A 27,533-nucleotide genomic window follows, 5' to 3' on the forward strand; every position below is an offset into this window, starting at 1 on the left:
ATCTCTACATTTCTCACCTTTTTAAGGGCAAGAGGAAAATTAAGATTCTCTTCCTTTATATTGACTCTATATGTGTGCATAAATATATACATATATACTTTTCAAATGTCAAATAAATAAATACTATATCTACATTTAAATAATTAAAATTACCACATAAATTAATTATACATAACCAAAAATAACATAATCATCATATAATATAGAATAAATATTATCATATTTAATCAATAAATTATTATTCTTTTATCTTATATCCTTTTCATTATTACATCTATACAATACAAATTTCATGCTGGTAAGGTCATGTATCAATTTGGTGGTTTTGATACTCGAGCCCACCTCTCAAATTATCTAATGATGGTTATCTATTGAAATTGTCTTTTATATATAAAAAAATTATATAATTATAGTGGAAGTTAGATCACTGATTTGTTTTTTCACTAATCCACCTTCTAATATTGTAATTATATTTTACAGCTAAAAATAATTAAATATGATCCAAGACCCCATGAGTCATGACCATCAAAATTTGAACTATCCAAGCACTAAAAATCATTAAAATGGATATCAATCACGTTACTTCAGGGGGGAACGATAATGCCATTTGGCAGATTTGAACCTGCCAATTTTTTTTGTTTTTCAATCCATCGCTATCAGTCTCCTACAATGTCCATTTTGAAAGCAGAACCACATATCCACGTTTTTCCTCTTCCCTCTGAAAAGACGCGAATTTTAGATTTTGCTACTTTGTCGGCGTGGTTGGGAATTTGTGAAGTATTTCGTATTGCGGGAAGCCGTAGAGCATAATGAGGCCTGCAATGTCTTTGAATGGTGGGTGTACATTTGTACCAACCGGAACTCACTTTCCATCACCATTTCAACAGCTCCCTCCTCCCACCAATTCGTCAAACTTGTCCTCATCTAATATCATCTGCAATGATATGAAGTAGAACAATATTGGGATAATGATTCAGCTGAGAGTGCTTGCACTCATTAACTTTTGCCCTGCACAGATTTAGAGTCCGAAGAACCTCACTTAAATTCTGGTCGACAACTGATTATTTATCTTTATGCGCCACACCGACCCACGATTGATACTAGTGGGTTTGAGCTACTATTAGCATCATTGTTAACCATGGGAAAAACACATGAAGAAAATGATTGCTGGTCATGGTTCAGGGGTTCCCATTCTCAATCACGGACCGTTAACAAAGAGCTGGACCCGGTTCTCCTGGTGCCTGGAATTGCAGGGTCAATTCTGAATGCAGTGAATGACAAGGATGGAAGCTCGGAGCGAGTGTGGGTGAGGATACTTATGGCCTCTTGCGAGTTCAAGAAGAAGCTCTGGTCTGTTTACAATCCTTCAACAGGTGAACTGATAATTCAAACTTTTCTCTCAACATTTGATGCGAATTTTGAGATCCCCATTTCGTTAAACAGTTCATTGAATTGTCAAGTGGGGAGTTGCCATTCTTTTTATCCGCGCGATTAGTAGTTCACTGTATATCCTGCAATTTGAGTTACGAAATCTTTCTCTGAATCAGGGGAAATGTCTTTCACCATTTTAGTTGGACATGACAAGTTCAGTTCAATTCTGAACTTGGGATAGAAGTCTAAACTTGGGGGCACACAAGTTAAACAATATATGAGATACACGGACATACGTTACCCTGTAGATCTCCACGGTCTCCGATGCCATCTTAGTTCTGGCGTACCTTGGACCTGAATAAAAACCCATTCTATGTAGGTGAACTTGCGAGGTTGAAGTTACTTTACAAACAGCCTTTAGCTTGATATTTCACTATTCTTTAGTGGGGGTAAGATGTTTCCGGAAACCTTTCTCCAGATTCCAGCCATTTAACATAAAGGCTTTTCCTCATTAATTTTCAAGCCCAAAAATTACTGTCAAAGTCGTCTCGTGTCGGAAAATATTATTCCGTTATTTTCTGACTTTATGGATTTTTTTTTGTAAAAGTCATTCTTTCTATTACATGCGGACACTTTCGATTGGCATAAGTCCTTATTCCTTATTGACGAACACTACACCTCTTAAAGGTGCTGGTGCTAGTCTACGAGATTATAAGTTTACTGCACCGAAATTCTGTTGACCAGAGTATTACTGAAATTTCCAGTAGGAGTAGTTTCGAAAGTTTGTGATACTATTCTGAAGGGTTTCTAAAACTTTCCTCCATTTCCTATGTTGTACGCCCACCCTTTTCTTTAACAAGTGTTCAAAGAAGTTGATTCTGCTTCTTACAGAATCAGGGCCCTCTTTCAATATCGCATTGCTGATTTTTTCAAAGACTAGTTTCCAATTGTTGGTGTGGCATTTCTTTGCCAGATTTATAGAACATAAATCAGTTAGTCGTAAATCTAATTATACCCCACCAAAGATCAAATTTGTCGTAAATCTGATTCTACCCCACCAAAGATCAAACCGTCATCCTCGGTGATGCTCTTAGAATTGGTTGATTTTGTTGGCCCTCCCTTAAGTGGAGGTTTAAACATTTTGCCTTAGAATATTCCATATTGGTATTTGGAGCACGGATCAATTAATTGCAAATGTAAATCCACCCAAAACATCAAGCCAGGGCTTGGTGAGAAACAAATTAAATATAGTGGGTTTTCCAAACTGTTTGGTCTGCAATGTATATATGACCATTTAAGACAAAATGCCCCAACGCGTAATTTGGCTGAACTTTGAATATGGTTTATATTTGAGGAATTTGGCATTCAAGCTTTACCATTGGAGAACTAAGACCCCAATGCCCAAGTCAATCTGTCTACATTCTCATCGCTCTTTTGGTTTAATATTGCTCACAGATCTGGGTATTCAGTTGATTTCTTGGGATTTTCAGGTTAGGGTTGTTTACATCAACCAAGAGAAATTAAATGCAACATAATGAACAAAGAATATCTATTTCTACACGATTAGATCAAGCTTTAGTTGATTTCTGCTGATTTCTGGCCATGTATGTAAAAATATTTCAGTACATTCCTTCCGGTAACAATTGCAACAGACCAAACAAATTGCTCTATTTTACTTCTCATGAAGCTGATAGTACAAAATTGATTACAGTAGTGACAATTAGTCTTAGATGTTTGAATGCATGTGATAGGTAGTTTCTGACAGGATTCATTAAACAAGTGTGCAAATCAAAGTCCAAATTAAACATTCAATATAAGGTGATTTTGTCTTCGGTTAAGTTTCATGACCTTAAGGACTTTACAAGCAGGATGGTTTAATGCAATGTATTTGAAAATTCTTAATTAGGATGCTATTGTTTATTAAAAGTTTAGAGTAGTATTGTTTAAAGCACAGTTTCGAGATTCGGACTCAGAGTACCCTTCAACCCTAAAATAGTTAGCTCCGCAACTTAAAGTACTAAAAATAAAAAGATTCTAAAGAAACTTACTATTTTTGTTCAATTCAATTACAGAAAGTATTAAATTAAAAAATGACATCTCCAAATAGAAAATGCATGGTTTAATAGAAAAAACATGTGAAAAACACATTTTAACCACTGTTTGACCTACGTTGATATTTTAAGCCACGTTTCTTTTTGTTTTCTCTATGAAAATGTAAAAACTGATAATGGAAATGTCTTTGAACAAAAGACATTGAATATGATAATTGCCAATTTTTTTATTCAGGTTGGTTCATTTTGTTTCTAATTTCATTGATTAGTTTGAAAATGGCTAAAAGTGTCAAGCTGTGTTGACATCCTGTATTCATCTAAGTTGCAACTTTGCATGCAATCTCTTTATCTAGTCTTTGAAATCACATGATGTGTCATTTTGAAGTAGTCTTTTCAATCTTGTTTGCATCTACTGGTCTCTATTTTTGCCTGTAGGAAGTTCTTGTTTGTGATTTTAGATAAATTTACATTCATTCTTAATTCATAATTTCTATATAATATTTCATGTGAGACACAACTGTTACTGGTCAAGTGCATGCATATTGGGAAAAAATATAGTCAGTTATTGATTTCATTTATACAGAACCCCAATGAAGATCTGTATAGCGTTGACATTTGTATATCTTGTCTATAGTTTGGTGCCTTTAGTCTGGCTTAGTGTTTAGGTCTATTTTAGATCTTAAGGAGCTCCACCTCTCAATTTGAAGAGAGCTTTATCCTCACACATTGTTATGTTTTGTCTTGTGTCCAAAACACTTACAAGCTGAAAGGCGATTGGCAAGAAAAGCTAATTCATAACCAATTACACTACTAGTCATGAGGTATGTCATATTATTGCATATAGCATGGATACATAATCATATTATTGCGGAGTTATTCTGTGTGCAAATATAAGCTAGAAAACCATTATGAATATGTGTGTCTATTGCCAAAGAAAATATCCAAGATGATTGATATTTAAAAATAACTTGCTAGAGAGGGAGCACCTGTTTCATGACATTCGTAGCAAAATCAGAGAGATCATGGGAAGCCGATAGTTTTCTAATAACCATCTAATAGAGTCTCATGTAAGAATTAATGAAAGAATCTGAGATAGCAATACACAAATGCTTTCTAAGGAGCAGATGTCTCATCTAAGTCATAACAGGTCATCAGGTTGGTACAAGATCTAATAGCATTGCAAATATTTTGCAATGTAGGCTTATAGATGGGCATTGTGGAATCTTGCATTTTGTGAGGAGTCTGGGAGTTTTTATTAAATTTAGAACCAGAGTACTATAAATGCAATAATCGGAAATTTAAAAGCACAAGAATAATCAACACAAGATATTTATCCTGGGAAAACCCGCCAGCCCGAGGAAAAAAATTAACCACACTCAAAATAGTTCCTTTATTGAATATCAGGAAATTCAATACAAAGCTTCACAAGCTTATATGGAAGAATGACATCTTCAACTGACTGTTATTAACTTATTACATAATAATCACTAAGAGTATTTCCATAGGACTAGATATCTACCACGCATATCCTTCTCCTTTTCGAATTGCATAGCACATATATAAAACTAATCACACTATAATAATACTCAGAATGTTATATCGCTGAGTGATGTCTTTACAATACTATCTCTGACCTGCAAGCTGCATAGAATCACAATGATTAAACAATATCAATTAATTGGCACACAAAATCATTACCGTATACTTCAGATGCAACAACCAAAAGACTTAGGTGCTAGCTAAACACAACCCCATGTTACAGGAAGGGTTGATGGTAGTCAGACTTGCCATCTTGCATTCCACCGAACATACAAGCTACATGATCACTATGAACTGGCGATGCTTAATCTTCCTCTGTAAATGACATGAATGGTAGTGATAATGAATGACATGAGTGGTAGAAAACATCCAATGCCACAAATATGATAACCACCAAAACATGTGAATACAGCTGCATCACGAGCATGGAAACATATATGTGCTGGCAACAATAACTCAATTGCACCATAACCATAACCACGGCAGGCACAAGCAAGGATGAAAGATATGAGAAAGACGAATGCTGGATGCAATACATCGTCGTGTCTCCAATAACATAATTGAAGAGTCTTAGAGAATGATAGAAACACACAATATATCCTTCACAGGTCACAGAACATGATATCATGGTTCAGCATAACCATTTCAGTTAACATAGAATTGAATGCACAGTCCACAAATGAACAGGCTCAACTAGTAATTCAGGAGAAGTAATGTCTCTCAATAAGCTCAACCAGAACAAGTATGTATGAGAGCTCCTGATGCTACGAAACATTAACAGTTTTGTGTATCTATATAGCACATGCTTTAAGGAACTTGTCCAATTGTAAACATTATTAAATAATAATAAAAAATTGGTTTGTATTCCAATGCTCAAGTTCTGAGATTTAATGTTTGCAAACATCATTAGTTAAAATTAGGTAGAGAATGAGTGGGAGTTATAAACGTGGAACAAAATAGATCAGTATCTTTACAGTAAAGAAATCAAGACACAAAGACTGCTGTAACATCTAAAACTCTGTGAATATAATAAAATAAAATAAAATAAAACACTAATTATGGAAATGAAAACTGAATTACAACTGACTTTGAATTTCCTAGGACTCCAAAAATGTGACAGTGAACTTCAAATTGTAGTTACTAATTACTTTCACACGAAACTGAAATAAACTAACTTAATCAATTTGCTTTTCAGGAAATAAATAATGCTTAAACAGATAAACTGAACAGAACCTGATCACGCTGGTTGTATCACTTGATCCTTTCTGAAATGTTGGAATATCAAGGGTGAAAGAGTATCATTAGGGGTTTTTGCCACCTAACCATGGATCTTTCGATCGTGACCAATGCCCGCACAACTTCCAGAGGTAGTAGCCCAACCCTTCCTAGGATTACACGAGTATTGTATCCATTTTCTCTCCATCTGAAACTTAATGTTGGGCCCACAAGCATCCTAGCCAGTCAACCTACAACATCCTTGCCTACTAGGTGACCTTCCTAGCTAGGCATTGTGCTACTAATCCTAGTGACTGACATATAACACTTGCAGCATGGTACACCGTGGCCAAGGATTTAGAGTACAAGCACATAACCGGTGTAGTCAATTTGACCACCAATCTCATTCATTGGATCTCGTGGCTTGTTAATTGGGGATAGTACTACCTTGATGGCATTAACCTTTACACTAGGATGCTGGTTTGGTTCGGTTCGAAGTTCAGGTACGAATGACCTGTTCGCTGGTACAATGAAATTTTGAAAACTAGTTTGGGTTTGTTAGTACAAAAACATTTAAAAATTATATATATCTTTATCATATATATGAAGCCTAGAAGTATGAGTTAAGATTGGAAAGTCACATAGTATCATAAAAACATTTAAAGAACCAACACCATAAACTTGTAATCATAGCATCATATACTTCAACATCAAAAATTCAAAACATTAAAATTAAATCATAACATCAAGTTAAGTATCATTGTTTCAAGTTCAACTCATGGATTAAAAATTTATTAATATTCTTCTTCTTCATCTTCTTTTTTGTCATCTTCATCTTTTTCTTCATCATTGGCATTAATTGACTCAACAATAGAGCTAAGGCCAATGGGATCAGCTGCAATAATAATAGTATTGGTGTCAATATCTTCAAATTCATCAAGTGCAAGCCGAGAAGTGGAAGCATCCAAGTTTTGCAAGCTTTGCATCTATATCCCACCTCTTTGTCTTCCCTTCATTTTATTCTTTACTCTTGTGTGAGATGAGACATAAGTTGTAATGCACAAATACCAAGTTCTCTGTTCTTTATGATTGCAACCTATTGCACTTCGCCAAGTGGATGAAAGAATATGTGCTTCAATTTCTTTTTGATGTAGATGAACTAGTAATCTATGAAGACCAGACAAAGTAAACAATTAAAATAAAACTATTAATTTTATAAAATAAAATTACTTGCTAGTCATGAAGATAAAGTAAGCTAGTTTTTTTTAAAAATAAAATTTGTGATATAATTTTGATTGGAAGGTGCTGCAGTGTTTGAAATTTTTGGCCATGGAGGTACCACCAACTATGAGCATCCTTCCAAAACCGATGACAAAGAGCATCATTACTTAGACCCCTTGCATTCACAAACTCTATGAACTTATCTATAATCAAATCTTTCATCATTAGGAAAGAGTCTTTCAAATACTGCCTTGTATCCACTGGACACTTCTAAATCTCTTTAGGGTGGCAACTTTCCCGGTAGAATAGTATATTGGGTTCTATAGTATTTAGGTGTCAATGCATAGGCAAACAATTGTAGAGGAGTGGTCATTTTGTTCTATTGTTCTACAATAATTGCTCATAATTCTTTGAAGAAGGACACTTGGGGATCATTCTCTTTTAATTTACAGTTCGCTTGAACTTCTCAAGCATTGAGTCTATGTCATCATAAATCTCTCCAAGGCAAGGCCTATCCATATCAGCGTACTTAAGCATGCTCATAATGGGCTTAATGAACTTAATGAGATATGCCACACATTCCCACCACGAGACATCCAATATCCTTCACTTTATCTTGATTGCCCTCTCAATGTTGCTTTGCCTATATGGCCCAATTGTTTCTTATTAGCATATTGCTGAGTGCCTCTTTGACTTGCCGAACTTAGTCTCAAGACGATCAAATTTGATGCAAAACGAATCTCAACAACTTGTAACATAAATTAGAGCAAAAAGAATACAACTATTGTATACATACTTAAAAGAAGTACACATTACACAATTAGAACATGAAAATCAGACTGTATTTAATTTTTTTTTAAAAATACTAACTTGAGTTCAAGCTCACTTGCTTTTAGTAGCTCCAAATATGAGAAATTTCTGAAATTTCTGAATATTCCTTGAGTCATGTGGTGGTTTGTGATGAACATCTGGATGTCCCCAACATTTGTATACTCCTCTTTGATCCAATCAATTTTGTTGCCAATCTTTTGTATTATAAGATTAAGGGAATGGACCGTCCAAAAGATATGTTGATATCGCTCCTAAACCAACAAACCAACAACTCTACAATTCTTCGCGGTGTCCGTTATGACTTGGTCAATGTTTCTTGCATCTACTTGTTCAATGACAAAGATGAGAATATTAGCAAGAAATGGTCCATCTTTTACTTGCCCCTCACAATCCATGGATTTCAAAGGCATTGCCCCTTTAAGGGACACTACCATGACATTGATCAAGGGACAATTTCTAGCATCTTTCAACTCATTGAAACAATTGATATTCGTGTCTCAATCCATGAATCTCTTATGGGCTTCAATTGATATTCCCTTGATCTCTTGATACAACATGATGGTTTGTACTCTCTCATAACTGGGGCACTTATGGCCCTTTGGAACTTCATTGACATTTTTCTACATCTTCTTGCAATATGGAGAGCGACCAACACTAAAAGGCAACCCATTTGCATACAAGCATTTTGTTTACCGTACAGGGTAAAAGGCTACTTATTGCATGTAGTATAGCAAGATATAACATAGAATAGATACTTTATTCATATACGCAATATGCACTCCAATGCTTACAATATGAGTATGCTCATTACAATGATTACAATGATGATCCAAAGTCCCTTCCGGACAGTGTACATATACTTTTCCAAAGGGGTGACTCAACTGTCACGTGCTTGTTCAAATACTATTCTACCCATTGGCTACAATATAGAATTTACTGACAACATCATCCCCCCCAGAAAGTAAAGTCTTCGGATGACAATTACAAAATTACCGAGACAAATTAACAAAATGGAATACATTAACTGTGACTAACTATAACAAGATAGATCTTTTTCCTTTGCATCACATTCACATTCCTCCCATGCCTACCACAAATTGGTTTCCAAAAACACGTTGCATTTGTAGTCTCTGCTAACACAATACTGCCCCCCTAGCCAAGCTGACCTTCATAGCCACCCGTGTTGCTTTCTCTGCTTCCAACTCTTATGAATGCTGAGCCAAGTATCGCTTTATTGCCTCCAATTGGATGATCATCTCCTCTCGAGCTCTCTATGCATCCACCAAGACAGCCTCAAGTCCAACACTTACTCCGAGTGCCTCAAAGTGTAGCACCCTTCTAGAAAGGCTTGCTCCAGTGCTCTCTCCACCTCTGGCAGACAGACACTCCATGCCTGCAACAACTCCAGGTCTCATCAATTGGTCACACTTCCCACGACTGATAATTGAACTGATTGGGGGTCTAGGGGGTAACGCCTCTAGCGTGGTCGAGGGGCAGTGCCCCCGCGGGGTCTTGGGGCAAAGCCCTAGGCGCTCTCCTTGTCGCAATACAGAGTGGGGACCACCGCCAAGACCAAATTAACACCCTCAAACCCATACAAAAGTCCATGGAACACACCTTTTTCGTGATATTCTTCCTATCCCATACTCTTTCGGCCAACGACTTATGTTTTCTTCACTACTTGTTTATGTCTTTCCCTTTGGCACCATACGTTATTCATTATGAACTGTTTTGATTTGTCATTGTTTTTTTTTTCTAGAACCTCCTATCACCCTTCTTCTGTGTTTACCGATGTACTGCAATCTCCTTCCCTTCAAGTGAGTCTGTACAGTGATCTCAGACTTTTGTGTTTTATAATTGACTATGCCTATGCTGTACGGATGGCATCATACCCATACTCCACTGCCATACAATGTCTTCTTTGTCCATACAGGATCATTATTCCTCTTATAGCCGTACGGTGTCCGTGTTAGTCTCCTCTATGCGATTTCCTATTGTTGTATGGCCGTACGGTTTCATTTGGTGACTCGTGACACTTTAGGGCCGTACGATATTTGTTCTTCTTAAGGTGTTCTCCAAGTCTGTACGTCTGTACAATATCCCTTGCATTGGATGACCATATGATACACATTTCCTTCTAGTGATGTCCATACAGTGACTTTAATCTTCTAGTTAATGGGCATATGTTTCCAATTTCTATTTGATAGCCATACGGTGTATCTGCTTCGACTCTTGTACTGCTTTATGTCGTACGGTGTACGGCTTTTTGGTTTGTCTTGCTCTCTTTAATCGTACTATCATCTTCTAGCTCCCTGTTACCATACGTCGTCCTTCTTCTTCCAGTTAATGACCGTGTGGTACCTTTATCCTTTCAATTAATAATCGTACGGTACCCTCTTCTTTCCCGTGGTGGCCATACGATGTTTATATATCATTCAATTCCCCTTTATTTTGTTGTTGCTCATATAATCTTTTGTTTTTATATATTTGATTTCTCCTTTATGGCCATACTATGAAAATCCCAATACTTATACATTATTTATACTTACTTTATTTACATATATGCATTATTTACTATTGTTATTCTCTCTCAGGTGTTCGTTGGCGGAGGAACATTTCTTTCATAATAGACTTTTAACTTCGACCCATTTACTGCATCAGGCGCTTCCTGTCCAGCGTCCATAATTTTATTGCTCCATTATTGCCCACTTCACGAATTTTATAAGGCTCGACCTATTTCACTTTAAATTTGCCTGGTCTGATCTCATTGCGCCCATCATACTTCAACACTAGTTGTCTCGGTCAAAATCTATTTAACTTCAAGTGCTTGTTGTGCCATGCTTTACTCCTGTTCTGTGTAACCTCTGTGGCCAATTGTGCCTGCAGTCATCACTCATCAAGTTTATTTAAATTGCACAATCTTTTCCTTAGACTTTCCATATCTCCTAGTTTGTTCTTGATTGCGATCCTTAAAGTTGGTACCATGAATTCCGTCAGTTGGCACTCCTCGCCGTTAATAACTGTATTCCTAATTCTAGAACCTTCAGCAATTTTTATTAAGCCCTTCCTCTTTGTTTCCTATGCAAATCGTACAATGTGTTTACCTTGTTGTGGGTACCTTTCTACTAAATTTGTGGTGCGGTGTAACATTTTCTTTCTGCGTGGTCCATTCACCGTGTACCGTATGGTGGAATCTTTCCTTTTTCTGGGTTTGTACGGTATGTTCTTCCTCTTTCATTGGCCATACGATATGTTCTTTCCTTAATCTTCAGCCATAACTGCTTTGCCTTCTTTCGCTTCTCTATATTCTTTCAGACATTCATTTTCCTCTCCTTTCTTACCTTTGTCGACCCTTAGCATATTACAGCTTGGAAAGAGCTCGTAGTCCTCCATCTGCCAATGGAGTAGGCCGTTCATCGGAGCCTAGGTCGTCATCGTTAGACCCAACTTCCAGTCTCAATACTCCCTCTTCATCAGGGTCCATTCTCTTCTTCCCCTCATTGTCACCTTTGCCTTTAGCTTCGGAATTTGACGACGTTGCCTCCTCACTCACCATCTGCGTATGCAACTCAATTACAAATCTTCGACCTCCATGTTCCAGGGATAAGTTATTTCGTTCCAATCATGTTTCACTTTTGCTTGCACTAGCCAACCTCGTCCAAAGATAGCATTATACCCTTTTCTTTTTAGCGGAATGACCACGGAATCAAATAAGAATGAGTGTGTTCTGATGGTTACCGGTTGTGCCCTCAAGGTTCCCAATGGCTTGATTCTGTGCTAATCTGCAGTAACTAAAATGTAGGTGGCCACAACATAGGTTGTCCCAACTTTTCTCATATATCCTTTGGTAACATGTTCACGCTTGACCCTCCGTCCACAATTATGTCTATATGTACTGTTCTCAGGATACCCATCTATACTACTGTCGAATGTCTTCCCATCATGAGTGCCGATAGCATTGTGTCTGCTGCAATCGTTCCACTACCATCTTTTCTTGTTTCCTCTGTTGCTTTTGAAAGTGGTGTCATATTCAGAATCGACGTCCGTAACTAAGGCATTGTAAGAAGGTCATTTAATTTTATAGGAACTTCTATTTGCATTACCTGCCTTATCATGTTTGTTCAGCCAGGTTCGTCTTCGAGGTGTTGGTAGTGTCTTTTACTTGTAACTTTTTTGTTTCCATCTGTTTTTCCAACTCTGTTCATGCTTGCTACAACCTCTTCTTTTCTTCCTCTGCATTAGGGTACTTAGCTTTCTTAGCTTGCTCACGTGTAATGGCTAGTACTTCCTCATCACATGTTTCGATGCTTAACAAATTCATCCTCTGCTTTGGGCATTTCGAATCTTCATGGTCTTCCGGACCACACCATCTACATAACAACTGTGGCGTCTCCTTCGTGGTACAATCTCTGGCGAAGTGCCCCTAGAGGTTGCATGCATGACACTGTATCATCGGTTGTCCACTCGAGTCATATTGTATTCGACTCCGGCCTCCATTGTTATTATTATTATTACCACCCCTTCTGCGTTGGTTACTGTTGCGATATACTCTTGAGGTTGCATCATTGTTCGTCTTTGTTTCGGCAAATATTTTCTGCATTAGTAACACTTGTTGGTGTCCTTTTGACTTCATATTAAACGGGCATTCCTTTATGGAATGTCCTGCAATCTGGCAGATCTCACAAAATTGTTTTCTCGGGCAGGAGCCCTTTGTGTGGCCCTCCTCCTTACAGTTCGTACACCACAATTCCCCCTTCACTGAGTCCACATTCTTTTTCAGATTTTTAAATTGTTTAATTATCCACAGTATATCTTTCTGCAATGCTTGAACTTTCTTGCTTGATTCTTCGTCATTGCTACTACTTTTGGATGACGAATTGTGAGTCCAACAATTTGTGCTTCTTCTTCTTGTTTGTTTTTTGTTCACTCTCCATATCCATCGCTCGATTATACGCATCTGCATATGATGCTGGAGGTACAATCTTCATTTTCTTCTTCAGAGCCGGTCGTAGCCCCTCAACAAACCATTGTTTCTTTAATTCGTCAGCCAGTGGGCTCTCCATCTTCCCTACCAACTCTTTTAGCCTTCTCGCATAGACACGGATCGTTTTGTTCTTTCCCTGCTTTGTGTTGTATATTTCTGCTACAATTTCATTATCGTTCCTTAGCAGTCTGAACTCTGCTATGAACTCCTTCCTGATGTCTGCCCATGTGGTTAATTTCTGAGGATCGACATTTGCAAACCAATGAATTGCTACACCCCCTAAGGTCACTGGAAACTGTTGGACCCAATCATCCTCGTCTGTTACACCATTAGCTATCCATATTGTTTTACATGTCTTGTAGTGTCTGATCAGATCTGTCATCCCGTCGCCATTAAACTTCAACAATTTCTCCTTTGGTCCTGCCATTGTTACTTTCTTTTGATTCTGTGGTACCTACTATGTATCCGTTTTGTTCTAAGCCCCCACGTTGTTTTGAATACCCGCATTGTTCTGAGCACTCGCGTTGTTTTGGACAACCACGCTGCTTCGGACAGCCGTCTTACTTCCAACAACCACGTTATCTGGTGAGAAAAGATCTTCCTCAAGAGAAGTTGTTCAATTCTCTACCTGTATCTATTCGTCTGGTGTATTGGGAACGAAGAGTTCACTCCACGCTTGTGCTTCTTCGGCTCTTCGAGCTGTGTGAGTTGTTTCCTTTTCGTTTAGATTCTCTACCCTTGGCGTATACAAGTGAAGGTACTCCTCCCCTGTCTCTTCCACCAAATTCAATTGCTGTTGAGTCTCTTCTAGCAATTTCTTGGCACTCCTCAGTCTGCTAGGTGAATGCACTCCCTCCGTCTATGCTCCTTCACCCCCTTGGTGTCCATCGGTAATCTGCTGAAGCTTCTGTCTGCGCTCCGACTGTTGTGCCAAAATTAAAACTTCTTGTGCTGTGCGTATTTCATCCTTATCTTTTATCTTATTCCTATCCTTGTTAAGCAGATTAGGCATTAATCTTCATAACATTTCCTTCGTTCCAGGTTCAACTGGCAACGGCACCAAATATTTACTGTACAAAGTAAAAGGATACTTATTGCATGTACTACAACAAGATATAACAGAGAACAAATACTTTATTCATATATGCAATATGCACTCCAATGCTTACAACATGATTATGTTCATTACAATGGTAACAATGATGATCAAAAGGTCCCTTCCAGACGGTGTACATATACTTTCCCGAAGGGGTGATTCAATTGTCATACGCCCATTCGGATACTATTCTACCCATCGGCTACAATATAGAATTTACGGCAACACATTTTGCTACATCAATGTTGGCAATTTCCCTACTCTGATTTTGAAATGTGGTTTCTAGTGGTCCTCTTATTTTGTAAGGGGTGCTTCACTTTCAGACTTAAGGATAGATGAGGTAGTATAAAAGGGGCGGTCTTTTATCACAACATTTATGTGGGGTTGCATTCCTTTTGCTATTTTTTTGCTTTTATTAATAGTGCCAGCAGTTGTATTTTTCCTATGTTCTCTCTTTTCTGCTGCCACATGCTCTTAAATATATTTTAATACTGTTGCATCTGGTACAAGTCCATTTTTTTATGTCTAGGGCATTCCTCGACTCTTCTAGGGCATCCACACAAGTGGCCTACCACATGAAAATATGAGCTATTCCTTTCTACATTATAACCTTGATTTTTTAAACAGAATACACCACCTCCTGGAAGGGGTCTTACAATATCAACACACTTCCACAAAGGAGAATCAGACTGGGATTCTATTCTTTGTTTGGTATTGCCTACTGAGCAAGAGATAGATGCCATTGTAGTTCCTTTTCCTGTGGCAAGAAATTGTATACAAATTCAATATAAAACTTAAAAACAAGAGAATGAAAAAAAAATGGAAAAAACTGGTAGCTTGCAGGCAATGAAAGAGAAATGAAAAAAAAAAAATTGTTTAAACAAAAACAGAGAGCAAATGGAATAAGCACCTGCCTTTTCCAGTCACTGTAAGCTTGAAAAGGTCTAGGAATGAGGCACAAGCACTTGAAGAAGTTCCACAAGTCAATCTTCTAACTCCTCCTTGCACAACCAAACTCTTGCTTCACCACCTGTTTGCTCTCACTTAAGACAAAATGTTCTATTTGCACACCATAAAATGAGAATGAGAAGTCAATATAAACCTTTCGTATCCATGCTTTAGGGTTGTGGATTTCAAAATTTCAAAATTTGCAAAACAAATTGACTTAAAACACATCCACGGGTCCTAGTTTGACGTCAGTTCAAGCTGAAGGTGTCTGGTCCGCCTGGGTACAAATGACTAACCAACTGGTTCGAACTTGGTGTCAAAAAATCAAACCCTGTCCTGACCAGAAGTCGAACTGTGCCTGGACTAGGTACCAGTTAAAACTTTGCCTTGTGCAGAAGCTAGTATAGGCAAACTGGACATCCTAGCCTTCACAGATTACACAAGCGTTCAAAAAGGTTCTAACCATCCCAGGTCTTATATGTAAATCTCCTATCATTCTAGTCAATACACACACACCCAATTAGAACAAATTATGCCTAGGACTGTATATTACCGACAAAAAAAGACTTGGTATTAATTTTCCAGCAAGAGCCTTTTTCATGTAATGAATGGTACTGATATCTTATTAACAACAAACAATTCAACAACATTCAGATCAAGAAGAAACCCTTCTAGTCATAATGTTTGTGCATCCTAATGCATTTCAATTTAACTTGACGAAGCAAACTTATTTAATAATGCACAAGCAGATGCAGTATTCTTATGGTATATGCAGTAATACATTGCTTGTTATTTTCTCTATGAATGAGAGTACAGATCCGTATCAGTCATCTTAATTTCAAGTTTATGAAGTGCAGGGATATAAATCGAGCTGCCGTGTTAACTATGTTTGATTAACTATGTTTACAATCTAGAAATATCGAATACCAAAGGAATATAAGATGGTCAAATGTTTTAGGTATAGAAACCAAAGAGTAAGTCACCAAGACCAATCGATAAGCTTTGCTGCAGATTTATGATGGTAGCTTGATGTGCATGTGCCTCGTACATATAGAGATAAATATCGTACCAAAAAGGTACATGGACAATGAAACATAGACATAGAGTGCTGAGTGCAATAAAAATAACAAGAAAGATAAATTTAGCCAAGATAAGATTATATAAACACGGAGAGGTATGAGATGTCTTTACAAAATGTCCAACAATTTGAAGCCTCTAGCCAACTCTATCATGACCTTTAAATTTGCACACAAGCTGGACGAAACAAAATGTTAGGGTTGTGATTTAGAGCCCTGCCAAAGCCATACCTCCGTTTTAGTGTTTCTGCTCCATGAACAACCAAGATCGAAATATTTGTTGAAATTGGTAATAGATAAACAAGGAAAGAGGATAACACTAATAATATGACACATCAAAGATAAACATAATGATTGCAAGCAAGATGCAAGAACCTCTTTGACACCAAGAAGTTGGAACTTGTTGGAGAGAAGACAAGCACGGACACTTTGAAGAGAAGGAGCTAAGTGAATGACCAAGAATCAAGAAGAAAAATGCCAAGAGGTTGTGAGAGTAACTAAGAAGACAAAAGATGGAACAAACAAGGAAGATAAAGCAACCCTGAAAGAATCTTGATGTCAGTGGTTCACAAATTGAGGTGTTATACTGCTAGAAACAAGCATAATGCTCCAACCAACACCTTTAGATTGTATACTTGCGAGATGAATGTGCAGTCCATGGACATCTCTGCAGTGTGCATTTCTCTTGAAACAAAACAATCCTCTTGGTTGGGATTCAGATTAAAAGGGGGTGACAAGGCCAATTGGTGAGATGGAAGCTTAGGTGACAACTTTGATTCAGTTAAAGCAAAGGTGCCATACTATGTGGAATTGCACAAGGTGCAAGGTGCAATTTATGACATTACATTTTACCCCCACTTTAGCAAGCATATCATAAGTGAGATGTGATCTAAGGTAGAGAGAAAAAGAGTTAGAAAATGTTATACCTAGATGCAAGAGGAGGCAAAATCTTTTGCTTGTGTGTAGTTGCTGTTAGGGAGGCGATGATATAATTCTAAGTTGTATCATCACAACATGTTACTTGCAAACAAACATGTTAGGGAAAAATTTAAAATCTTGATACAAAAACAATAAAATGATTGACGAGTAGATATGATTGTGAAGTACATAGTGATCATTGAGATTAAAAGATTGTGCTGGTATAGGTAGCAAGTTATGTCATGCCAGAGAGCTCTATGATCGAGTGGCATGTGACTGCTACATATTGTGTTGTAGGAAATATACATAAAGGTAGATTATTGATTGATTGATTGATTGGGATAGTGGTTTGGTCTTCACAAAGCCATAGATACAATAAGATCTTTGCCATAAAACATGAGTGGTTTGGCCTCAAGAAAGGCAACAGAGAATTTAAGGTTTAAATGTAAACCTATGATAGTATGGATATGATGTAGCCCCCTTAGAATTAATTGTGTGGCACGAGAGAGGAGCAAAGTCATTCTAAGGATAGATATTGTATCATTTCAACATAATGAGATGCTTCTATGGGATGTTACCTTGCACTAGATGACACATGATACCCACAACATTAACAAAAATATAGAGATGGGGGGATTCGATTATTCGACATTAGAAGAACTCATAGTAGTGAAATTAACTAATGTGTATATCTACATATGAGTTATGGATCATGATCCCAAGGTTTTTGGATCTGAAGAAGAGCGCACAAAGACATATAAAAATAAATAAATTAGTAAATGTGGGAGAAGGCCTAAATACACTTAGAGCTTTGCATCAATGTCAAAAAGTGAACCAAAATTGAGGAAGTGCATGCTAGATATATCCCTTGCATCCAAGTACATATGGATTTACTTGGATCATTCAAGAGAGCACTCTATATAAGGACAAGTATGGAGGAACACATACATGTACACTCTAACCTAAAGATAAGAAGAGTTGTCTCAAGGATTTTTTATAATCAAAATCATTGTCTTCCCAATCTTGATCATATGGGGAGAGAGGGCAAGCATTGAGAGGGACGATCACCAAAGCAGCCCCAGGGATCTCACCAACAACCAGAGCCTAGAATGAAACTGCTTCAACATTTCATCTAGTAACTCCATAGAGGCAAGAGTCAATGATAATGTAAAGATCTTTGAGAATGTCAAAGTGTCCTCAAGAGAGTTGAACATACATCCCCTAAAGGAACAAAGAGACTCAACTCGAGGTTGCGAGGTAAGAGCTGTATTATCGACCTCTAGAGAAGGGGTGGTAACAAGCTTTGTAGAAGCCAGAGCTTGCTCAACTACAAATATTGGTGCAGACATAGAATTTGCATGAATTGACTTCAAATGATGAACAACCTTTATCTAGTTTTCACGAGAGGAAACTATTATAACTTCCATAGCTAACTTATACCAATACATTGATAAGACATCATGATGAAACACATTCATATATACATCTCAAGCAATAACATTAAATTAAGATAAGGAACCTACAAAGGATCTAGAATCATATATGTATCAAATAACTGTCAAGGTGTTGTGCAAAGTCTTGGCATTTGGTGAAGAGGAGAAGCATTGACACAGGCTTAACCTCCCAACCGCGGACCTTGTTAGATTAGGTGAAAAACTAATCTCCCAAGAACACCTGCATGCATAACCCTGTCACATGGATGAAGCAAAGAACAGAGGCAAAGAAAAATCAAGGAGGCGAAAAAGCCAGATCCATCTTATGGACATGCAAAGAGAAATATCTCATATAATCCAATAAGTGAATGAATAAAATACAAAGAGGTGAATCCTTATAAAGGAATCACGAAACCCAAAAAGGGAAACTAAAGCCTAAGAAAGCTAGGGTTGCACAATATAATTAATAAAATATTAATTATATGCACCTACAAGATAGCTTAAGAAAACTAGAGTAATAGGCAACTTAATTAATTAAATCAAAGTGATTTAATTAATAAGTTAGAACAAATAATTACTCTAACACCCCCTCTTAAGCGAAGCTTGGGAGGAAGCTAACCTAGCACAGCTATGAAAGAGAATTGGGTCCCGGCAACAAGGCCAAATCAGGTACCCAATCACAACAAAATCTCTATAAAGAGGAGAAATAAAGAAAACCACATGGGAAAAACCCTACTCCAAAAAGAGATAGCAAAGAATGTTCCAGAAGAAGGAACAAAGAGATCAGAAGAGAATCATTGAAGCATGAAGAATCGCAAAACTCTATCAAAATGCTGATCTGTAGAACCTCCATGGAAATAGAAGGCACAAACCATCAACCAAAGGAACCTCCATGGAAATAGAAGGCACGAACCATCAACCAAAGAAGCATAGAACAACAATATAACCTCCCCTTAAGGCAGGTGAGGTGACAGGCAGCTGAAAAGATGGGCCAAAAATCTCCTACAACATATGAGCCAAACACATCGAGAGTGAGGTACAAACACAAATAAAGGCACATGTCATCGACACTGCATGAGGAATTAGAGAAAGAGGGCCTATAAGCGGCAAACAACTATCCCCCCCATGGCACTTTATATAATAGTGCGAGTACAACGAATCACAATGATGAAAAGGATCTCGAAATGCAAGAGTGGCACTTTATCTCAGTGCGTTGCATAAAAATGCTTACAATGAATATCAACAATTATTAGAAAAGACATAAGGTTGAAACAATAGAAGGTAGAGCCCAAAACGAAGCAACTGAAGCAACAAAATCGATCCCCGGACCTGAAACAAACAGGATATCCACCAGAATGCTAAAATGTAAAAGACTAAATAGGATGTGCCTAGAACAGAATCTGGAACAACAACCAGCATCACTAGAAAGAGCATAGAAAGAGCTTTCCAACGATATAAAGAAGTCCAAAATCGGAGATCGGAAGCTCAAGATACGCCTCCCAGAGTGCAAAATAGAACATCCAGCTTTGACTACCAAAATAGGCAACCAAACTGTATCAAAAGTCCAAATAACTAGCACCATCATGACGACCTCGGAAAGAGCTTTCCGATGATATAAGATTCATCAAAAAATACCTCCATATGACAAAGATATGGCCAAAAAACCACAAACAGCTTTTAAAACAAAACAAATTATAGAAATGATGATTTGAAAGCCGTCAAATTTCAGCCCAAAGATGGATGACGTCAGCACCTGCGGCTGTCAGACCTGCTTCAGTACCTTGCTGATGTCACTTCTCTGTCATACTTTGCTGATGCAGGCAAAGAAAAATCAAGGAGGCGAAAAAGCCAGATCCATCTTATGGACATGCAAAGAGAAATATCTCATATAATCCAATAAGTGAATGAATAAAATACAAAGAGGTGAATCCTTATAAAGGAATCACGAAACCCAAAAAGGGAAACTAAAGCCTAAGAAAGCTAGGGTTGCACAATATAATTAATAAAATATTAATTATATGCACCTACAAGATAGCTTAAGAAAACTAGAGTAATAGGCAACTTAATTAATTAAATCAAAGTGATTTAATTAATAAGTTAGAACAAATAATTACTCTAACAAGCTTATCCCCACACAATCTCGTATGAGAAAGGCCCTCCCTACCCTAGTGTTAGGCTTGGGGCACCATGGTCCTACCGCTTGAGCATCTCGGTGTTAGAGAGTTGGCTAAGCAACAAACAAGGCAGTGGATATCCTTCATCAACCTCCCTTTTGTCGGCTAGCATTTTGACCTCTAGTGATCAAATGTGGCAAGCATGCCACTAACCTACCTTGGCCAAGGATTTAGATGGGCATTATGAAAGCTCGATCACCCACGACTCTACTTGACAACCAAAATATATTTTGGACAACTACGAGCTGACTTGATATATGCAGTTTTAATTATTCATTTACTCTTTTTACTGACATTCAATTGTTCTTGTAGGAGTCTTTCTCCTCCCCACCTATTCATGCTTGATCCTCCTGGTCTTGGGTGTATCCTGGGAGATTTCTGTGCATATAAAACATTTCTACTTATCAATCAATTACTTCCTCAAATCCGAGCCTTATCTCAATGGCATATGGTCAATTTCATTGTACAAGCCCGATCAATGCCTCTTGAAAAAAATACTAAAGCTAGCTCCATAAGTAATGCATACAAGTATGTATTTAAAAATGTATTTGCAAACAATCACAATGGTGTCAAATAGATCATGGCTGAGCGGGTCTTTAAGATTACCAACACTTGATATGCTTGAAAATAAATGAGATGAACTAGTTCTTATACTTTCTGAATCAATATAGTAAGCCTCTGGTTATGGCTAGTATTACTTCATCCATGATCAAGGATACATATTAACATTACAGACATTCAATATCATTGTAGACAAACCTCTTGAAACAACCAGAAAAGACATATATCATATGAAAATGACTTGAGTGTATGGTTGCATGACCTGAGAATGTTACTTGTGTTCAAGGTCACGACTCATAATCATGAGCTTCAACACAAGAATGAGTTCTGTACTGATAGTAATTGCGTGGCCTTTCCTGTAGCTTGAGGTGCTTTGATGTGTAACAAAATGATATATCACCAAAGGTAATAACAAATGAAGGATGAAATGCTCTGCTAAATAAATTTATAAAACTTAGAAGCATCAACAATAGAGAAAGAGAGAGAGCCGTTCTCCGATAGTGGGGTGCATTAAAATAGATCTCTCTCAGGCTCGCTCAGTTACAAGAAAGGCAGTGATAGTGTGTGGCCAATCCATCGCTCACAAGTAACTCCAAGTTTTAAAATAAAAATTTGGAAAAGGAATAATGCCGATTTGAAGGTGGCAATTGATATTGAGCCAAAATAAAGACTTAGAGATTATGCTATCTCAAGGTTTATATCAAATGTGTATTGGCATCATGCTATTGGTGTTGCCTATAATTGTACGTATACTTATACATATACACACACATATATATGTGCGTGTGTAATTTAAATCATGAGCTTCCTTTTATCAATATATTAATTTATGCACACATGTGTATATATATATATGTATGTATGTATGTATGTATGTATGTGCAAATATCGGTGTTAAAATATCATGGTGACAATATATAGAGTTACATTCTGATGATTACTCCATGGTCGCAAAATAGAAATAAAAAGAAGGTAACCTTTTTTTTTATGTTAGTAAAAGTTTAATGCTTTTTTATTAAGAACCGAGCATGTAGCTCATGATTGTCCAAGGTATACTCTGTGTTGCCTAGCCGTTAAATCCTTCACCAAGATGGTTAGAGCCCATACCTGATGACTTGTCAGTGGACCTTTTTGGTGCCCCATTCCTTAAATCCCATTTAGCAATGCTTCTCCCCTCTTCGTCTACTCCTGCATCTGGAAACAAATAATTCCACAATAATAACATATTCCTCAAATATAAATCAAGATAACTATAAGGAAAAGTATTTCTAAATTAACACAACGGCTAACCACCATACTACTAACCACTATCTTTATAATTTCTTGAAATGTAAATATTCATTTTTAGTTGAGTTGTAACGAGAAATTAACAAGTAGTTTTCACATGAATTAAAATAGTTAACCATAATTTTCATTTCACAAGATCATAACTTTCAACTATTTTGAGCTGTCTAACTGTCATTCACATGAAATATATAACGGCTAAATGATTATTTAAATGGGCAAACATTTGGGATGTAACATACCCTCCCCCTTGTGTTTCATCGTCCGCAATGAACTTTATGATATAAAAGAACAAAATTCTAGTTAAATAAATAATCCAAAGTTCAAGTGACAATTTAATACAAATTTATTCTTGGTTCAAGTCTTTGAAAAAAGGTGGGGAAATTTTTGGAAGATCTTATCATAGTCTTCCTAGGTAACATTTTCTTTGGTATACGGGTCTGACTGGACCTTGCACTGAGTTATGTCCTGTTTCAGAAGTGAAGCTTAAGCATCTTGAGTATTTTGAGCAGCTTTATTTCCACCACCCCTAGGTCTAGCACCTGCAAGAGATTTGAGTCAATTGTATGCTCATGGTGAGTAATACATTTCTTAAGATATGATACGTGGAATACGTCATTCTGGCAAGGGCTGGAGGTAGTGCAATCCTGTAGGCTATTGGGTTTATGACTTCTAACACCTCAAATGGTCCCACGTATCTTGGGGCTAGCTTAGCGTTCTTCCCAAACTCGATAGTGCTCTTTAGTGGTTTTACCTTTAAAAGGACTTTTTCTCCCACTTTAAATTCTCTGGGTATTCTTTTTGCATCTACATAACGTTTTTGTCTGTCATTTGCCTCCTTCAGTCTTTGTCAGATGTGAATTACCTATTCTTCCATCTCCAATAGCATCTCTGGCCCAATGATAATTCTATCTTCAATTTGATTCCAATTTACGTGAGTTCTGCATTTACGACCATATAGGGCCTCAAAAGGTGTCGTCTTGATAGTGGATTGATAAGAATTGTTATAGGCAAATTTTACTAAGGGAAGATACATTTCCCACTAGTGTTGTCGATCCATACAATACACTCTTAGGAGATCTTCTAATACTTGATTTACTCTTTCTGTCCGGCCATCGGTTTTTGGATGATAAGCAGAACTAATATTTAGCTTGGTTCCCAGAGCTGAAAATAAAGTTTGCCAAAATTTGGATGTTATCCTAACATCTCTGTTGGATATACTCTTTTTTGGAACCCCATGAATTTTGGAAATTTCGTTGACGAACTTATGAGCGATTTTTGGTGTTCCATCTGTTAAATTACTTGGTATGAAGTGGGCCACCTTGGTTAGTCTATCCACAACCACTAAAATGGTGTTGTGTCTATTCTGGGTCATGGATAGCCCTTGAATAAAATCCATGATAATTATTTGCCACTTCCAATCGGGAACCTCATTTTGGTGCACTAAACCTACTGGGTAACGATGTTCTTCTTTGACTTTTGGACACTTGAGGCATCCTGCCATGATCTATTTTTTCTCTTTTCATTCCTTTCCAAAAATATAAGGGTTTCATATCTACCAACATCTTGGTCACCCAAGGATGTCCATATTAGAGGGTTGTGTGGAATTCTCCTAAAATCATCCTTCGGACCTCTAGAACCTTAGTTATATACATCCTATCTTTGTATCTCAAAAGTTCAGCCTCTTCTAGTTGGTAATCTCTATACCTGGGGTCTTGAGGGTCTCTATGAAGTGCTTGGCTAACCTCACTATAGAAATCATCACTAAATAGATGTTGTAATACTTGCTTCATAAGCCCGATATTAATTGCTACCGTAGATGATATATGTCTTCGCCAACTTAAAGCTTCTGCTACCTTGTTTTCATTGCCCTTAATATAACTGATCTTGAAATTATAATCCACTAGAATTTCTTGCATCTTATTTGTTGAACGTTAAGGTTAGGCTGAGTAAATATTTATTTTTTGCCGTGATGGTCTGACCGGAGTTCAAATGGTTTCCCTATCAAATAGTGTCTTCACATCTGAAGGGCATGAACAATGACTATTAATTTCAAATCACGTGGGGCATTATTTTGTTCATAATTTTTCAACTTACTGGACTCATAGGCAATAACTTGATCTTCCTGCAGCAGTGCACCTCCTAACCCCTCCTTGGATGCATCGGTTATAACTACGAATTGACCTTGTGGATCAAGTACTCTAAGTATTGGGATAGTAGCTAATTTCTCCTTCTGATATTCAAAAGCTACTTGACATTTTTTAGTCCACATGAACTTTCCTTTTCTTTGGAGTGAAGTGATGGGGTGTGCTATCCTGGAGAAATCTTTGACAAACTTCCTATAAAATGATGCTAGGCCCATGAAGCTTCTTACCTCTATCACATTTCTAGGTACATGCCAATCTCTGATTGCCTTGATCTTAGTGGGATTTGTGGGTATTCCTTGAGCTGATATAATGTGCCCCAAGTACTGAATTTCCTTTTGATAAAAATAACACTTAGATAGGTTTTTGTACAATTTATGCTCTTGCAACCTCTGTAAGACTATCTCCAAGTGCTTTTGATGTTCCTCCTCATTTTGAGAGTAGACGAGAATGTCATCACTGAAAACTAACACAAATTTATCTAGACAATCCTGGAAAATGCTATTCATAAGATTCATGAAAGCTACAGGAGCGTTGGTTACTCCAAATGGTAGTACGGTAAATTCATAATGGCCATATTGAGTTCTGAAAGTAGTTTTATGAATGTCTTCATCTTTGATGCGGAGCTGATGATAACTAGACCTTAAATCAATCTTGGTAAATACAATTGCACTTCTCACTTGATCAAATAGATCATCAATTCTAGGAAGTGGATATCTATTCTTAATGGTAACCTTGTTAAGCATCCTATAATCTATGCACAACCTCGTGGTCTCATCCTTCTTCCTGACAAACAACACTGGAGCTCCCTAAGTTGAGACATTGGGTTGAATAAGTTTCTTATCTAATAAATTTTGCAGCTGCACTTGTAACTCCATTAATTTAGTAGTGGTCATTTGGTAAGGTGCTCTTGATATGGGCTTTGCCCCAAGTTTCAAATCTATGGTGAAATGAAATACTCTAGATAGAGGTAACCTAGGGAGTTCTTCTGGAAACACATCCTGAAACTTCCTAAGACATGGATACTTCTTCCCGAAGGATTCCTTCATTTTTTCTCTAATTTCCCCATCTTCGAAGATGTAGTCATCTAGATTAGTAGTATCCACAGGTTCTCTCAAGTCTTCCATCTTTACCTCAAAAATTTCACACCCCTTCCTTTTGCATCTTTTAAGCTAGATGGCTGATATCTGGTGAGATTTGATCTCATGCATAATTCCTTTAATGCTCACAGGATTGCCTTGGTCATCTAGACATTCTACTATCTTGGCAAGATAATTGACCTTAGCCTTATGTCCACTAAGCCAATATATCCATGATGATGTCATAGGACCCAAGAGGTGCTACATACAGATTCACTTTTGTAGAGAAGTTCACAAAGTCAACACAAGCCTTGAATAGGCATTGCTTTACCCTAGCCCTTGTCTGGTTTGCATCCTCAATAGTCCACGGTTTTGCCATAACACTAGTTCTTTTAGGAAATCTACTCAACAATTTCGGGGAGATAAAACATTCAGTTGCCCCAGTATCAATTAGTATAGAAATAGGATTTGCGTAGATCTTACCCAGAGTTTCTGTTGGATCCAGTTGCTACTCTGCTTGACGATTATCTAGTGTTGCATAAATCCTTTGCTAATAGATGGCCTGTTGTGGTGGTAATGGGGGTAGAGATGACTGGTTGGTTTTTGGCTTGTTGGGACACTTGTTGGCATAGTGGTCTCCACCACATGTAAAACACCCAAATGGTGATGCTTTCTTATCATTTCCTCTATTACCCTCGTTAAAGTTTTAGTTACCCTTGGACTCCTTGTCACCATTTACCTTGGGTTCTTATTTATTGGTTTTGAAGTTCTTAAAATGCTTTTTATGTGACCCTAACTCTGAGCTTTACGTGTTTCAATTTGTTTTCCTTTTATTATCTCAGATAGAGTCATCCCTTTTTATTTTATGCTCCTGCCTGATGGCTCTCTCGAGAGCTTCCTCCATAGTTTGTGGAGCGAGGACATCCACTACTCCCCAAATCCTATTATTCAAACCCATAATGAACATTCCAACTTTCAGGTTCGTGTCCTGTTGGTACGAGGGTACATACTTTAGCAGTCGGGTGACCTTTTCCTAGTACTTGTGTACAAACAAATCCCCTTGCTTAAGGTTCTAAAAGTCTAATAGTTTTTGATCGTAGAAGGTCTAGGATAACCATCGATTCTTAAAAATGGAGACGAACTAGTCCCAAGTAACTTTAGTTGTCTTAATATTGAGTTCTATCTTTGTGTTTCCCCACCAAGTAGTTGCTTCACCTGAAAGGGGATATATTCCCCATACTACTTTGGAAGTTTTGGAAAAATTTCTGATCTCAAAGTATTGTTCCATTTCAGTTTAACCAGGATTCTGCATCCTCCCTAGATTTGGAGCCCGAGAACTTAGGTGGTTTGATCTTTTTAATATATGAGGACAAGTTGCTAACTATCTCTAGTTTCCTTTGTTTCTTAGTTTGGGTGGTTGAGGCTTGAGTACCTCTTTTGCTATGGCCAGAGTTTTCAGTTTCAATTCTAGGTGGAAGCGAGGAGTGTATCTCCTCTTGACCCCGCCTGACTTGGGCTGCCAGTTCATTCATTCTCTTTTCCATTTTTTCCAACTTCGTTTGCGTGTCTCGCAAAACTTGAAGCAATAGATCGGAGTGAATTTGAGGA

The 27,533-nt window shown here is 37.4% G+C and overlaps 1 protein-coding gene across 5 annotated transcripts in view; it reads left to right on the forward strand.

Moving 5' to 3' along the window:
- The first annotated feature begins 595 nt into the window (after window positions 1–595).
- Window positions 596–27,533, forward strand: part of LCAT3 (lecithin:cholesterol acyltransferase 3) — a 189,902-nt gene continuing 162,964 nt past the window's right edge. For 2 of the 5 annotated variants that reach the window (XR_016363911.1, XR_016363912.1), the window contains exon 1: window positions 748–1,373. Coding sequence is in view for 1 of the 5 variants with exons in the window: in XM_089825842.1 (XP_089681968.1) it covers window positions 1,139–1,373 (235 nt within the window). In the remaining 4 variants the exon portion in view is untranslated. Of the gene's footprint in view, window positions 1,374–27,533 lie in introns of all 5 variants that reach the window. The other 3 variants (XR_016363913.1, XR_016363914.1, XM_089825842.1) reach the window with 2 other exon arrangements.

The sequence above is a fragment of the Cupressus sempervirens genome, chromosome 4 (genome assembly GCF_028749045.1).
Source record: "Cupressus sempervirens isolate cs-2001-9-10 chromosome 4, ASM2874904v1, whole genome shotgun sequence".
Lineage (NCBI taxonomy): Eukaryota > Viridiplantae > Streptophyta > Pinopsida > Cupressales > Cupressaceae > Cupressus > Cupressus sempervirens.